This window comes from Erythrolamprus reginae, chromosome Z (assembly GCF_031021105.1).
Source record: "Erythrolamprus reginae isolate rEryReg1 chromosome Z, rEryReg1.hap1, whole genome shotgun sequence".
In the NCBI taxonomy this organism is placed as follows: domain Eukaryota; kingdom Metazoa; phylum Chordata; class Lepidosauria; order Squamata; family Dipsadidae; genus Erythrolamprus; species Erythrolamprus reginae.
The window spans coordinates 140,604,879-140,621,488 of NC_091963.1; the positions used below are offsets into that span (position 1 = coordinate 140,604,879).

At 42.7% G+C, this 16,610-nt stretch overlaps 1 protein-coding gene across 4 annotated transcripts in view; it reads left to right on the top strand.

Moving 5' to 3' along the window:
* NFATC4 (nuclear factor of activated T cells 4) overlaps nucleotides 1–16,610 on the top strand; it is a 47,182-nt gene that overhangs the window by 21,653 nt on the left and 8,919 nt on the right. For all 4 annotated transcript variants that reach the window (XM_070727191.1, XM_070727192.1, XM_070727193.1 and 1 more), the window contains exons 3-4: nucleotides 1,907–2,069; nucleotides 14,094–14,293. In XM_070727191.1, coding sequence (XP_070583292.1) covers nucleotides 1,907–2,069; nucleotides 14,094–14,293 — 363 coding nt within the window. The remainder of the gene's footprint in view (nucleotides 1–1,906; nucleotides 2,070–14,093; nucleotides 14,294–16,610) is intronic.

The window sequence follows — 16,610 nt, forward strand, 5'->3', positions numbered from 1 at the left end:
TTCCTCCACTTGAAACAGAATACCCTACGAAAATAGACTAACAATCCTGGGTCTAGAAAGCTTAGAACTACAGCACCTAAAACACGATTTAAGTATTGCCCACAAGATCATATGCTGCAACGTCCTACCAGTCAATGACTACTTCAGCTTCAACCGCAACAACACAAGAGCAACAGATTCAAACTTAATATTAACCGCTCCAAACTTGACTGTAAAAAATATGACTTTAACAATCGAGTTGTCGAAGCGTGGAACTCATTACCATACTCAATAGTGTCAACCCCTAACCCCCAACATTTCTCCCTTAGACTATCCGCGATTGACCTCTCCAGGTTCCTAAGAGGTCAGTAAGGGGCATACATAAGTGCACTAGTGTGTCTTTTGTCCCCTGTCCAATTGTCTTTCCTTTATCTCATATGTCATATATATTTTCTTCCTTTCATATATCTTCTCCTCTAATTTTACATATTATCTTTTTATATATTACTTCATGTCTATTCTCTTCCATATGTATTGCGTATTGGACAAATGAATAAATAAAATAAATAAATAGATTTTGTCAATTCCAATGGTTTTCAAATGTCCACTGAGATCCTTTGGCACTGCGCCCAGCGTGCCAAGTACCACTGGGACCACTTTCACTGGCTTATGCCAGAGTCGTTGCAGCTCTATTTTTAGATCTTCGTATTTCACTAATTTCTCTAGCTGCTTCTCCTCAATTCTGCTGTCCCCTGGGATTGTGATGTCAATGATCCATACTTTCTTTTTCTCCACAATCAGTATGTCTGGTGTGTTATGCTTCAGAATTCGGTCAGTCTGAAGTCAGAAGTCCCACAGTAGAAACATAGAAACATAGAAGACTGATGGTAGAAAAAGACCTCATGGTCCATCTAGTCTGCCCTTATACTATTTCCTGTATTTTATCCTACAATGGATATATGTTTATCCCAGGCATGTTTAAATTCAGTTACTGTGGATTTACCAACCACGTCTGCTGGAAGTTTGTTCCAAGGATCTACTACTTTTTCAGTAAAATAATAATTTGTTTTTTTCCTGCCCAGGTGTAAAAACTTGCTTTTCCTCAATCGTTTGTATTTTCTTAGAAATAATGTTGATAATTGAGATGAGCTTTGTCAGCTGCTGAATTAAAGATTCCCCCCCCTTTGTCATGCCCCCCCCCCAGAAACCAGGCAGAGAACCCCTCGCTAAAATTTTCGAAGGTCACCCCTGAATATTTTAAATATTTAAATATAAACAGTTATAGGAACTGGGCATAGCTAGTCTAGTGAAGAGAAGAACCAAGGGAGACATGATAGCAGTGTTCCAATATTTGAGGAGCTGCCACAGAGAGGAGAGGGTCCAGCTATTTTCCAAGACACCTGAATACCAGAGAAGGAATAATGGATGGAAACTGATCAAGAAGAGAGTCAACCTAGAAATAAGGAGAAATTTTCTGACAGTGAGAACAATCAACCAGTGGAACAATTTGTCTTCAGAAATTGTGGGGACTTCATCACTAGAGGTTTTCATGAAGAGATTGAATTGCCATTTATCATCTGCTTGAGCGGGGGTGGGTGATTGGACTAGATGACCAACAAGATCCCTTCCAACTCTGTTAATCTGTTAAATACTTAACCCTAACTATGTGATTAACACCCCCCCCCCCCAGATTTTATGCCAAAAAGAGACTGGGTTCAATACCCAGCAGCTACACAAGTGACCAAATTTTTTTGGGGGGGAGTGTTCTTATCTCCTGGACATTCATGTGACCGTGGCGATGTAAGCCTTTTGGCTTGCTGAATCTGCCCAGTCTTACCAGCCCATTGACCTGACAACCATCTTTTCCACCTTGTAGAGATGGTCTATCAAGATCAACCTTCAAATGCCTTTCTGCTTTTCTCAACAGATCTTCTGCTCTTCCACCTCTCGACTGGCCTCTCCCCAGTCAGTATGAGCAGTATGAACTGAAGATCGAAGTGCAGCCTCGAACCCATCACCGGGCCCACTATGAGACAGAGGGCAGCAGGGGTGCCGTGAAAGCCACTCCAGGAGGACATCCTGTGGTGAAGGTAACTGAGGGATGAGATGATAGGTGTGGTTTATTTTCTTTTGTTTACTTATTAGTTTGTCAAACATATACAAGTGTGATTGATTATGTATATGTATTATGACAGTGAGTTTGATTGTGATGGGATTTTACTTATTGGCTAATATAATTTTTGTTTTAAGCTATATTAAGGGGATTAAACTTAAGACGAATGTATGAATATGATTGGATGGAGAGGATATCTGGGATGTATGGAATGAATGGAAGGGACAGCTGGTCTGACGGCTTGGAGGCAGGAGGAGTGGGGGAGCCAATATCTGGGGTGGTAGAGGGCCTGAATATTCCAGTCCTGTTGGGGAGAGACAGATATGGCGGGAGACATGGGATAGGCCGCTCCCAGGGAACAAGAGTTCGCTGCTTAAGAACGATCCCTTGTTCTGGTCCCATTAACTCAGCTCGGAGTGCTGGTGACAAGCAAAATCCAGGCCCTGGGCTCAAGTTGTTGCTGCTTAATGCTAGGTCTGCTGCAAACAAAGCTCCCCTCATCCAGGACTTATTCCTGGATAAGGAGGCAGACCTGGAGTGTGACTGAAACCTGGCTGGGACCAGTGGGAGGAGTTCCTCTCTCGGAAATGTGTGCAGCCGGTTTTCAGGTGTGGCACCAGCTGTGACCCCAGAGAAAGGGGGGGAGGAATGGCAATTATAGCCAAGAAGACCATCAAGTTGCGTAGGCTCACTGCCCCTGAGATTACAGATTGTGAATCCCTTCTTATGAGGTTGGACCTATTAGTGGACTTGTTTTTCACATACCTGCCTTCCAGCTGTGGCAACAGCCCTGCCTGCACTACTCGAGGAGGTAGCCGGGCTGGCAATGGAGTCCCCCAGGCTACAGCACGGAAACTGCTTTTGTCGCAGTCATGGATGATATCTGGCAGGCCCGGGACAGGGGTTTATCCTCTGCCCTGGTGCTTCTTGACCTCTCTGTGGCTTTTGATACCATCGATCATGGTATCCTTCTGCGCCGACTGGAGGGGCTGGGAGTGGGGGGTTCTCATCCTACCTCTCTGGTCGGTCACAGTCAGTGTTAGCAAGGGGTCAGAGGTCAACTCCTAGGTCCCTCCCTTGTGGGGTCCCTCAGGGGTCGGTCCTCTCCCCCCTGCTGTTTAATATCTACATGAAACCGCTGGGTGAGATCATCCGCGGGCACGGGGTGAGTTACCACCAATACGCTGATGATACTCAGATGTACATCTCCACCCCATGTCCACTCAGTGAAGCAGTGGAATTGATGTGCCAGTGTCTGGAGGCTGTCAGGGTCTGGATGGGTGCCAACAGGCTCAAGCTCAATCCAGACAAGATGGAGTGGCTGTGGGTATTGCCTCCCAAGGACACGTCCATCTGTCCGTCCATTACCCTGGGGGGAATTATTCCGCAAGTTGGGCATCCTCCTCGATCCACAGCTGACTTTAGAACATCATCTTTCGGCTGTGGCGAAGGGGGCGTTTGCAACCCTATTTGGACAGGGAGTCTTTACTCATGGTCACTCATGCCATTACCACCTCGAGGTTTGATTACTGCAATGCTCTCTACATGGGGCTACCTTTGAAAAGTGTTCGGAAACTTCAAATCATCCAAAATGTAGCTGTGCGAGTGGTTATGGGCCTTCCAAGGCATGCCCATATTTCATCATCACTCCAAACTTGATTGCAGAAAATATGACTTCAGCAACAGAGTGGTCAACATCTGGAATGCTCTATACAACTCCGTTACATCCTCAAACACCCACGCAGCTTCAACCTTAAACTGTGGACTTCACCCCATTCCTAAGAGGTCCATAAATGGTTTGTGCATAAGCACACCAACGTGCCTACCTAATTGTCCACATTTATTGTATTCACTTCCTTCATTCATGTCCATGTTTGCCTGTGTATTATTTCGGTTGAAGCTGAAGTAGTCATTGACAGGTAGTCAAATTTTGTGTATTATGCTTATATCAAGCTACAACCAACGCAGTTCCAGATGGTCCAAGCCCAAAATTTCAGGTCCGGTGGCATAGGGAATACTGTTTCTAATAGAGAAGTGGAGTACTCTTCTCATGAAATACCTCTGGACCCGTTCAATCGTATTAATGTCCGATATACAGTGTGGATATATTAGCTGCCATAGCACTCTTTTGATCATAATCAGAAGTGCATTAAAGAGCTATTGGTTAAGATATCAAAATAGAAAGCTGGAGACCATGAATTCTAGTCTCATTCATCAGTCTCCTCAGAATTGTTGTTGTGGAGAATATAGGAGGAGGAAGGGATATTGGGTATGTTCCCCACTTTGAGTTACTTGAAAAAGAAAACAATAGAGGCCGGATATAAATTAATAAAATTAATTTTCCCTCTCAACAGGGCTCCTACTAAGCCATGATTAAGGTAACTACTATTGAGTTCATTTGTATGCGCTGTGGCTGAGTTTGGACAACAAAAGTCAAGAAATCACAGCATGACTGAATTAGAAAAAGTTCAGTCCAGATCTTTAGATATCTTTTATACAGGTATTTTATGCTGAAAGAAGCTGAATTTAGAACAGAATAGAATAGAATTCTTTATTAAGAATTATTATTATTCTTTATTAAGTCTTTATTAACCAAGGAATTTGTCTTTTGTGCATATGCATTTGTGAAGCATCATGAGGTACGACATTTAATGATTGTTATAGGGTACAAATAAGCAAGCAGGAAACAATATTAATATAAATCGTAAGGATACAAGCAACAAGTTACAGTCATTACAGTCAGGGGTGGGCTCCAGGCGGGACAGCATGGAACGCTGTTCTGCCAGTGGAAATGGAGTTGCCCCCACATCTCCATCCCTGCCCGCCGTGCACATGCTGCATATGTGAGATTTGGCTTCTGCGCATGTGCAGAAGCCAAATCTCGCCACCCCAGCCAGCAGCGACAGCACCCACTGCTAAGTGGGCCCAGAGAGCACAGCGCTTGTCTGGCATGTGTTGGGCGCCTCTGCCACTGCTGCTGCTGGAACTGACCAGTGGCTGTGGGGCTGGGTCCTGCAAGGTGTGTCGGCAGTCAGTCCCATCTGGGAGTTGCTAGCCAGCAGGAAGAAATCCTCCAGGGTGGGGCATGTGGCAAGGCAAGGCTGGCAGCAGGCAACTATATCGGTCACTGCCCGGCCTGCTCATTCCGCCCCATCCCCAGAAGCACCCCAGCCATGGCCCATGGCACCCACGATGGCTACCCCTCTCTGGACTTTGGCCTCCTGCTGCTTGTGCCTGGCTGAGGGCTGCCTGGGCTCAAGCAGCACCTCACTGGTCTCCTCCCCACACTCCTGCAGCTCCTTGGCGGACAGGCTGCTATATCGACCATCTTTCCAAGTGGTGCATCTTCTGGCCGAGCAGTTTGGAGAGGTGGCTGATGAAGCGCCCCACCCATCAAGGCAGTAGTTTCGGCAGTGGTTTTTTTTACTAATCTTTGTTGCTGCTGATCTTCTTGCCCGACACTCTGCTTCTGCTAAAGCCACCTCACCAAAACCAGCTGTTCATCGGCTCACTCCTCAGTCGCTGATCATTTTCCCTTCACCGCCAGCCGATTCTACCGCTGCCGCTTCCGTCTCTTCAGTCAGACTCTGCAGTCGCCACTACCGCCAATTTCTGCTCCCTGCTGCCGGAATCCTCCAAAAGGAAGAATGAAACGCCAAGGGCAGTCTGTTAATTCAGGATTTATTTAGCACAAAAAGCCAACTACAAGTAAAATGAAACAACAACAGGCCATGCTTGGCAGCTATATATATATATGCTGCTGCCAGGCACATCCAACCAATTAACAGTCTTCATTTTCCTGCCAGAAAAATCCCGAAGTCCAGAATCCAAAACCCCTGAAGCAGCCGCCATGGTTGCTGTGGGCCATGGCTGGGGCACTTCTGGTCCAGGCATCCAGTGCTGTGCTTCAGGTACGAATGTGCGCATGCGCAGGAAGATAAAGGGGGTGCATGCATGCACACACAGCCCACTCCACCACCACAACCCCTTTCCAGTAGGGCCGCAAATGCCTGCCCTTTACTGCATACAGTCATACAGTCATAAATGGGAGGAGATGGGTGATGGAAACAATGAGAAGACTAATAGTATTATTAATGCAGCCTTAGTGAATAGTTTGACAGTGGTGAGGGAATTATTTGTTTAGCAGAGTGATGGCATTTGTGAAAAAAACATTCTTGTGTCTAGTTGTCTTGGCGTACAATGCTCTATAGCAGTGATGCCGAACCTATGGTACAGATGCCACAGGTGGCACGCGGAGCCCTATCTGCTGGCACATGAGCCGTTGCTTTAGCTTAGCTCCAACATGCAATGGAAGCCTTTGGAGCCTGAGGAGGGTGAAAAACGAGCCTACTGGGCCCACTAGAAGTCGAGAAACAGGTCATTTCCCACCTCCAAAGGGCCTCAGGAGGGCAGGGGCAGCTGTTTTCACCCTCCGCAGGCATTGAATTATGGGTATGGGCACTCACACATGCGCAATAGCACACATGCATGCTATTTCGGCACCTGGGAGAAAAAAGGTTCGCCATCACTGCTCTATAGCATCATTTTGACGGTAGGAGTTGAAACAGTTTGTATCCAGCATATGAGGGGTCAGTAAATATTTTCATAGCCCTCTTTTTTATTTGTGCGGTATACATGTCCTCAATGGAAGGCAGGTTGGCAGTCATTGTTTTTGTTTACCAGGAATTGTCAGATTTCAAGTCCCATCACACCTCCTTACCACTAACCAACAATGAGCATTATAGTCCAACTTCTTAAATAAGGCTCTTCACTTGAGATTGTGTGGGACATTCACTTTTTGAATGTTTTACAACTCCTTGTTCAGTATCAGTGACATCAGAACTCTGCTACCTCAGGATAAAATAGAGAAGAATATGATTTTTCCTCCAACTTTCCCCCTTATCTGAGAGCATGATGTTTCTTAACCTTAGCAACTTTTAAGATCTATGGACTTCAAATCCCACATTTCCCTAGATAGCAGGCTGACTGGGACTTTATGGGAGTTGAAATCCACACAGCTTTAAAGTGGCCAAGGTTGAGAAATACTATGCCAGTTTTTCTTTTTGTTATTGGCAAGGAACTTGGAACAAAAATATATTTATTTTTAATCTTCTTTCAGAAATACTTTCTCCAACCACATCTTTCTGTCTGACTGAGGCCAAATTCTAAGTCTTAGATATGGGTCTGATAGCCCTAGGAAATTTGATTGGTTTTTTTAAAAAAAAAACCTGGATTCACATATTCTCCCTTCCTTCAAACATACATCAAAATAGAATGTCAATGACATAAATTTCTCTCTCAGTTTAGCTAAATTGTACCCATCTCTTTCAGTTTGAGATATATTTAGTAGCCAGAAAAAGGTCCACATTATTTTCTTTGTCTTGATTTAACCTTGAACTTAAGGTAAAACTTTTCCTGAGCATATTCTGATACTTTTCTGAAGTCATCCCATAATTAAAATTCCATAATTTATTTTATGTTACAAACTGTGTTGCCTTCAAGAAGAGTGATTCAACGGCTTGTTGTCCTGAAGAATTTTTTGTTTGTGTTTTCAGTGTTTTATGAATCCTTTTTCATTTCACTTCCAATCTCCAGAAGTTATTTGCTGTTTGTTTGTTTGTGTGTGTGCATGTGTGTGTCTGTGTGGTATGACATTTTCAGACGTGGAGTAATCTGCAAAGCTAAGTCAGAGCTTTTGGAGAGGTTTGTGGGAACAGGAATTGGAGGGGGTGGGAAGTCTTGTTGGAAAAGCTTCATCCAAAAATCCCAAAGACAAAAACTATTCCCACTTCAAAGACTTCCCTTGCTGTGTACAAAGCAACAAAACAAAACCGAACGCAAATGTCACAGATTTTTCTCTGTCTCCAGAACTTGTGAAATAGATTCCCACTATATTTAGCTTACAGAACCTTTTCTTTTAAATATGGGAATGAGTGGGTGATATTTGGCCAGCTTGAGCTCATAATGAGAAAAAAGAAAGATGAAAAAATGGGTTTTTCAGCCTGATGTCCTCTGGTTGCATTGGACTACAGCCCCTATTGTCCACCAGGATTGGATAGAATGATAGGAATTCTAGTGTTGAATTGGCATGTCTAATTTAATAAAAAGAAAAAACTAAGGGTGACATGATGTCAGTGTTCCAGGGTTTGCCACAAAGAAGAAGGAGTCAAACTAATCTCCAAAGCACCTGAAGGCAGGACAAGACTGGATGGAATGGATGGAAACTAATCAAGGAGAGAAGCAATCTAGAACTAAGGAGAAATAAACTGACAATTACAACAATTAACCAATGAAATGACTTTCCTTCAGAAGTTGTGGGTACTCCAAAACTGGATTTTTTTAAAAAAAGGGATTGGACAGCCATTTGTATAGGGCAGGGGTAAGGAAAGTTGGCTCTTCTTATGACTTATGAACTTCAATTCCCAGAATTCCTAAGCCAATCATGCTAGCTCAAAAATTCTGGGAGTTGAAGTCCACATGTCATAGAAGAGCCAACTTTGCCTACTCCTGGTATAAGATCCCTTCCAAATCTGTTATTCTGTTACACATTCTGCTGGAGTGGCGCGACAGGTAGAGTGTTGTACTGCAGGCCACTGAAGCTGACTGTAGAGCTATAGGTCAGCGGTTCCGATCTCAGCACCGGCTCAAGGTTGACTCAGCCTTCCATCCTTCCGAGGTGGGTAAAATGAGGACCTAGAATGTTAAAAAGTGCTATTGCTAACATGTTGTAAACCGCCCTGAGTCTAAGGAGAAGGGCGGCATAAAAATCGAATGAATGAATGAATGAATGAATGAATGAATGAATGAATGAATGAATAAATATCATATACCATCTGAAAGGTTAAGTGAAAGGCTACCAGTTCGGACCAGTTCATCTGAACAGGTAGTAAAAATGCTACTGGTTCAGTAGAACTGGTATATCCCACGATCAACAGTGTGGCAATCAGCTGTGCCTCACAATCTAGATTAACTGGAAAGCAGACACATATGATTCCCCCTCCTCACTGTTCTACTTACCTTTGTAGATGCTGATGGCTTCAAAGTGCTACTTTTTAAGAGCTGCAAAGTAGTGCCAGTGGTGCACATGCGTGCGCAGCATGGATGTGTGCGAAATGTGCATGCAAAGTGAACTGGTAGCAGACTTCAGAGGATTTCATCTCTGGTATTATGCATAACATACTCTTAACTACAACATTATGTCACTGTGATGAATGAAACAAGAGCTACTTTACTTAACCAATGTGTGGAATAATTATTAATGTATTTAAAACAGAACTAAATGAGGTTGGACTAGAAGACCTTGCAACTCTATTATTCTTTTAGTCTGCCACTTCTAGAGACTGATATGAACATTAAGTCCCAGTATTTCTTCCTCACACATAACACGGTCCTTCAAATGTTTTTGTTTGTGACTTTTTTTTTCACCCCGGTGAACTGGACAGAAAGAAAACAGCGACTTTCTGGCTTTGATCAATTTATCTCCTCACCCTCCCCTTTAGATGTTGCATTCCTGGGCCTGCTTCAATCTCTCCTTCAAGGCCACATCCCCGGGATGTCAAATCTGCCCTTTCCCACGCTCAGATTCCTAAATCGCAGCAATTGCTTTTTCTCCATTCATCTCTCTACGTCACGAGATTGTGAGCAGCAGAGAAAGCAAGAGGTAATGGAAGAGATGGAAAAGTTTGGGCACAAACAAAGACTTCTTACTCCTGTACTTTTTCTTACAAATTCCTCAGCTTTCCACTCTCTTTTCCTTGAAAGATCAATTCTTGCATTATTGAAGTTTCTGGGGATTTTTTAAATATATGTATGTATATATATTTTAAATCAAAGCTCTTTCCATTTTATAATACCGCTGCAGTTTGCTTGCTTCTGATTTTTCTTCAAATCGCTCCCCCCCCCCATCCCACCCACTTCCAAAGTTGGCAAACTCTTTCTGTGAGTTTCCCTCCCTCGAGCCCCCTCCAGCTTTGTGGAATGTTCCATCTGCAGTAACGTTTGGGGGAGGGGAGTATGTGGGGGGATAAAATGTAAAAAGGGAGCGTCTCAAATCGAGTGCAGCTGTGACTGCTTGGCTTCTGATGGAAAACATCTGGCCAACCCCTTGAGGCGAGACCACCGAACTGCTGAAGTCACCAGCTGTGCTGTTGTGGGCTCCTAAGGAAGGGATAGTGGCGGTGAAGGCAGGGAATGAATGGTATAGAGGAGACTTAATTTAAGCCAGGGATTTGCCCTCAAGCCTATTTTTAAATTGCAGGAATTTAGCCTTCTGGAAAAGCTGAAGGACGTATCACAGCCAGCCCTTCCCTTTCAACTAAATCATGATAACTAATTCAGGTGCTCCTTTTCTCCTACTACTGGTTGGAAGCAGTGATGGGTGGAAACTAATTTTTTTTTAATCTTTGCATTGGGAGATTAATGCAGGTCCCTTCTGCCGCATGCAAGCCCTGAACACTTTTTCTCCACTGAAATCATTGCATTTTCAAGGATGCGTAATCAGAATAGAGGTCTTCTAGTCCAACCCTATGCTCAAGCAAAAGACCCTATACTAGTGATGGCGAAACTTTTTTCCCTCGGATGCCGAAAGTGCGTGTGCGTATGCTATCGTGCATGTGCGAATACCCATACTCTTAATTCAATGCCTGGGGACAGTGAAAATGGCTTACCCGCCCCCCTCCAGAGGCTCTCTGGAGGCCTGAAACAGACATTTCCCAAACTCTGGTGGGCCCGGTAGGCCCATTTTTCACCCTCCGCAGGCTCCCCAGGCAAAAATGCCCTCCCCCACACACCCCGGAGACTCTCCGGAAGCTAAAAATGCCCTCCGAGAGTCTCCAGGTGAACTGAAAATCAACTGGTTGGTACACACATGCACATTGGAGTTGAGCTAGGGTAATGGCTTGTGTGCCAGTATATATGGCTCTGTGTGCCACCTGTGGCACCCATGCCAGAGGCTCGCCATCACTGCCCTCTACCATTTCAGACAGGTGGCTGTCCAGTCTTTTCTTAAGAACCTCCATTTATGAACCATCCACAACTTCTGAAGGAGAGTTCTTCCACCACATGATTAGGAAGTTTCTCCTTAATTTCTGGTTGATTCTCTGCTTGACTAGTTTCCAAATCTCTGAAAGGAACATTGAGCTTTGAGATGTCCTTGCATTACCTACAACCTATCCTGATCCCACCAGATTTTTTAAAAAAGATGTAATGGAGCTTGGGAAAGTTGATAGGAGGATAACAAAGATGACAGAGGGCTGGAGAGGCTTCTGTATGAGACAATATAGTGACAGGTGGGGCTTTTTAGTCTGCAAAAGAGGAGAATGAGAGGTGGTATTCAACCGGTTCGAATCAGTTCGAACGAACCAGTAATAGCAACCTGTGGGTGACCCTGACCATTCACCGTCCTGTTTAGGCACATTTTGAAGCCATGTGAATGCATATTATGCACATTAGTAAAGGAAATGTATGGAAGGCCATGGACATGCGCGGAAGATGCACCCGCAACCAAAGTGAGCTCACATCTGTGAACCGGTAGGGAAAGTAAGTGAATACCACTCCTGGAGGGGACATGACTGAGATAGAATTATGTATGGTGAATAAAGTAAAAGAAGAGTTATTTTTCCCCTTCTCCAAATATTAGAACCTGAATGTTAGAACCAATTTCACCTAATCCGGGTCCTCATTTTACCCACCTCAGGAGGATGGAAGGCTGAGTCAACCTTGAAGCGATGATGAGATCTGAACCGCTGACCTACAGATCTACAGTCAGCTTCAGTGGCCTGCAGTACAGCACTCTACGTGCTGCACCACCCCGGCTCTTGCGCGAGCGTCCTTTTGCGAGTGAGATTTTTGCAATTTTTGTGGTTTATTTTTTAAAAAACAAAGAAAATCACCAGAATTTTCTTGGTTGCTCCCATGAACGGGCGTGGTATCCTGGACCTGCATGCACAGCTCCATTTTTACTACCAGAATAGCGTTTCACAGCATTCTGCCTGGGCCCCAACCCTGTTTTTAGAAGACTAATAGTGTGGTTAGTAGATCACGATGAGAACAAATTGCTCGATTAGCCGTCCAGGGATAGGAACCAGTAAGAATTAATTATGCTTTGATAACTCTTGACAGTGTGTGGAAACAAACATCCTCAACCATAAACACACATTCTTGACTTACAACCTTTCACTTGTTGTTTAAAGTTATGATGATACTGAAAATAGTGACATGGCCATGTTTCACACTTACGACCATTGCAGAATCCCCATGATCACGTGATCAAAATTCAGGCATTTGGTAACAGGCACATATTTATGACAAGTTGCTGTCAGCCTCCACTCTGCTGCTTGCTTAAGCTGCTATAGAAAGGTGGGTGAAGATTAGGTATTTGGTGAAAGGAGGAAGCATACTGGAGGTATGCTCTCCTCCTGTTTGATTAGAAAGCTAGGGAGGAAAGTTCTCATTGTGGACTGCCAAGCACATGGAGATGTTTATAGCCTGCTCAAGGTCAATGGTTTCCCTGGATCAGATGTGGAAGACCAAACAACTGGAGCATCCACCTGATATCTGGGGACATGGAGATTAGATGAATTGCCAAGAGGGGGGTGTTATTAGGGAGGGTTTTGGGAGTCTTTGTATATGCATATTACTGGGCTTTTGCCTCAGAACTGGCTTTCTTTTTCTTGCCATCACTTCTTGTCTAGTAAAAGTACTCATCTCTATCAAACAGAGTTGGGGGTTTTCTTTCCTGGACTTTGAATGGAAGCACACCTGACAGTTGCAATGTCCTGGGGTCATATGACCAACTTTTGCAAGCTTCTGACAAGCAAAGTCCATAGGGAAGTCAGATTCACTTAACAACCATGTTACTAATTAAACAACTGCAGTGATTCACTTAATGACTATGAAAAGAAAGGTCATAAAATGGGGCAAAACTCACTTAGCTGTCTCGCTTAGCAATAGAAACTTCAGACTCAAATTGTTTTCATAACTCAAGGACTACCTGTAGCAAGAATAAAGAGGAATCCCCCCCCAAAAACATTTATTTATTTATTTATTATTTATTTATTTATTTTTTATTTATTTAGTCCAATACACAATGAGGGTTTTAGTGGGTATACACATAGTAAAATACATAATGAAGGTTATAGAGGAGATACTCATAGTAAAACATATCTAAGAAAGAATAGGAGAGAAGATATAGGAATAAAACATATCAATGAAAGAATAGAAGAAGAGACATAGGAATAGAAGACAGGTATAGGAGATATAGGAGAGCAATAGGACAGGGGACGGAAGGCACTCTAGTGTACTTGTACTCACCCCTTACTGACCTCTTAGGAATCTGGATAGGTCAACCGTGGATAATCTAAGGGTAAAGTGTTGGGGGTTTGGGGATGACACTATGGAGTCCGGTAATGAGTTCCACAGCTTTGACAACTCGGTTACTGAAGTCATATTTTTCACAGTCAAGTTTGGAGTGGTTAATATTAAGTTTAAATCTGTTGTATGCTCTTGTGTTGTTGTGGTTGAATCTGAAGTAGTCGCCGACAGGCAGGACGTTGCAGCACATGATCTTGTGGGCAATACTTCGATCATGTTTAAGGCGTCTTAGTTTTAAGCTTTCTAGGCCCAGGATTGAAAGTCTAGTCTCGTAGGGTATTCTGTTTCGAGTGGAGGAGTGAAGGGCTCTTCTGGTGAAGTATCTTTGGACATTTTCAAGGGTGTTAATGTCTGAGATTCCCTTACCAAATAATATCCAAGATAGACAACCAGAACCAATTATCCAGGAACAAAGTCACATTAAAGTTATTTATTTTACAACAATTGAAATGTTGGATTTAGAAATCTCTTTCTGAGAATCATTGTCAAGTCTTGATGCATTGTCCTCCTCAAATATTTGACACATGGAAGTATGTGTCATACAGGCATAGATATTTTTGTCTTATTACAAATAATCTGTGGTTGGGGGTGAAGAGATGACTTGACGACCTTATTCACTTTTCCAATAAAGCTTTTAGGTTATGATGAGAAACCCCTGACGTTACAAATGTTCATTGGCACAGCGGATGAGCGAAACCTACGTCCTCACGCTTTCTACCAGGTGCATCGAATCACTGGAAAAATGGTGGCTACCACAAGTTACGAATCTATCATCAGTGGAACCAAAGTTCTTGAGATGTCTCTGCTGCCTGAGAACAACATGGCAGCCACGTAAGTTGCCTTTAGTTGCCCTAAAGATGGAGAGGGGAAGAAAGGACTTGTCCTTATGGGTGATGATGATGATGGTAATGATGATGATGATATAATGATAAACAAAGATCAGGTCCTTTCTCAATCTTAGTTTTTTCCCCCTTATTTTTTTCCTGATAAGGAGAAGAACCTTTCATTCCATTTCAGATTTAAAAAACAAGTTAGCAAGATTAAAAATGACAAGAATCAATACATAAAAAATAAAGTAAAGAAAGAAAGGGGGAAAGAAAAAAATACATAAACACAGACAAAATACTTAAAGGTCAATTGACTAAAGGGCTTGAAAATTCTCTTCTTAGCCATTGTAAACAGATTAACAGAGTTGGAAGGGACTTCGTAGGCCATCCAGTCCAGCCCTCACCCAAGCAGGAAACCCTATACCATTTCTGACAAATGGCAGTCCAATCTCTTCTTGAACATTTCCAGTGATGAATAGAATAGAATAGAATTTTTATTGGCCAAGTTTTATTAGACACACAAGGAATTTGTTGGTGCATATGCTCTCAGCGTACATAAAATAAAATATACATTTGTCAAGAATCATGTGGTACAACACTTAATGATTGTTATAGGGGTCAAATAAGCAAGAAGCTCCAACAATTCCTGTAGGCGAGCTGTTCCATTGGTTGATTGCTCTCATTGTCAGAAAGTTTCTCCTGATTTCTACACTGAATCCCTTCTGGTTCAGTTTCCATCCATTATTCCTCGTCTAGCCTTCATGTGCTTTGGAAAATAGCTTGACCCCTTCCTCTCTGTGGCAGCCCTGTTATCATGTCTCCTCTGGTCCTTCTCTTCACTAGATTAGTCATGCCCAGTTCCTGCATTCCTGCAATTGTTCATTGTATGTTTTAGCCTCAAGTCCCCCACTCAGTGATGGGCTGCTGTTGATTCAGGCGCTATCCTATCCTATATTGCTGTATTTTTTATGGTGCTCAGATGTGTGGAAGACACATGTGAGCAAATTGTTTTTTGATGCTGCATGCATTCACATGCTCACATATCAAGTGCCGGGCGAACCAATTGTTATAGTATGTTATGCCCCTAATCATCTTGGTTGCTTTTCTCTGCACTTTTTCTAGAGTTTCAGCATCTTTTTTATAAGGTGGTCTTACTAAGGCTTTATAGATTGCTATTAGTACCTCACTTGATTGATTGTATCTTAATTTGTCAGAAAAAAAAACAATTAAAACACTGGCAAAACACGTGTATCAATAACCAATTGCTGACAATTTTCCTCTTGGCTTTCCCTATTTTCCAATAAACATTTGAATGTTGATAAATTGAATATAATAGGGACATAATCAGAGGTGAGTTCCTCCCTATTAACCTGTTCTATAGAACTGGTAGAAAACTGCAGGTGATGTCATGGTTTTTGTTAGTGCCAGTCCATGGACTCCACCATCTTTTTTTGTGAATTTTTAATTAAAAAAAAATGATCTGAAGAGACCCAATGCTTTTGTATCCTTTTAAATGGAAGAGAATAATGTAGTCTTCCAGAAAGCCACATCAATTTTAAAGCATCTGTACAAGTATAATCTGGAATGTAACACTATCCTGTTTTAGCATCAAGATAAAGGCAGCTGAGCTAAACCCTAACTTAGTCATATTTGGAGTACAGTGTTCCCACGATTTTTGCGGATTCGAATTTCGCGAAAAGTCTATACCATGGTTTTTCAAAAATATTAATTAAAAAATACTTCTTGTTTTTTGCCCCCCCATACCATGGTTTTTCCCGCCCGATGATGTCATATGTCATTGCAAAACTTTCATCCACCTTTAATAAATATTTTTTAAATAAATTTTAATAAATAAACATGGTGAGTAAATGGTTGCTAAGGGCAGTGTTCCCTCTAATTTTTTGGGGGAGTGGGCGGAAAAGTATAGTGTCTGAGCGGCAATCCCTTCGGGACTGGGCGGCACAGAAATAATAAATAAATAAATAAATAAACAAACAAACAAACAAACAAACAAATTAAAAAACCCACCCTGTTTTGCCTCAAAGAATTTCAAAATAAAATACTGTACTGTGTGTCTATAACAGTGAGTTCATAATAGGGCAACTCTATCAATATCAAAATGCCACTTAAATAGTTGAGCTAGTTTCAAACTAGATTTTGATTTTCTTTCTCTCTTCCTTACTCCCGTTCTTTTTCTTTCTTTTTTCCTTCCTCTTTTTTTTCTATCTGTTTCTCTCTCTTCCTCTCTTCCTCTCTCTCTCTCCTTCCCTCTCACTCTTTCCCTCTCGGCTTCTGGGCAGGTTTGGAAAATTCTGAGTTGA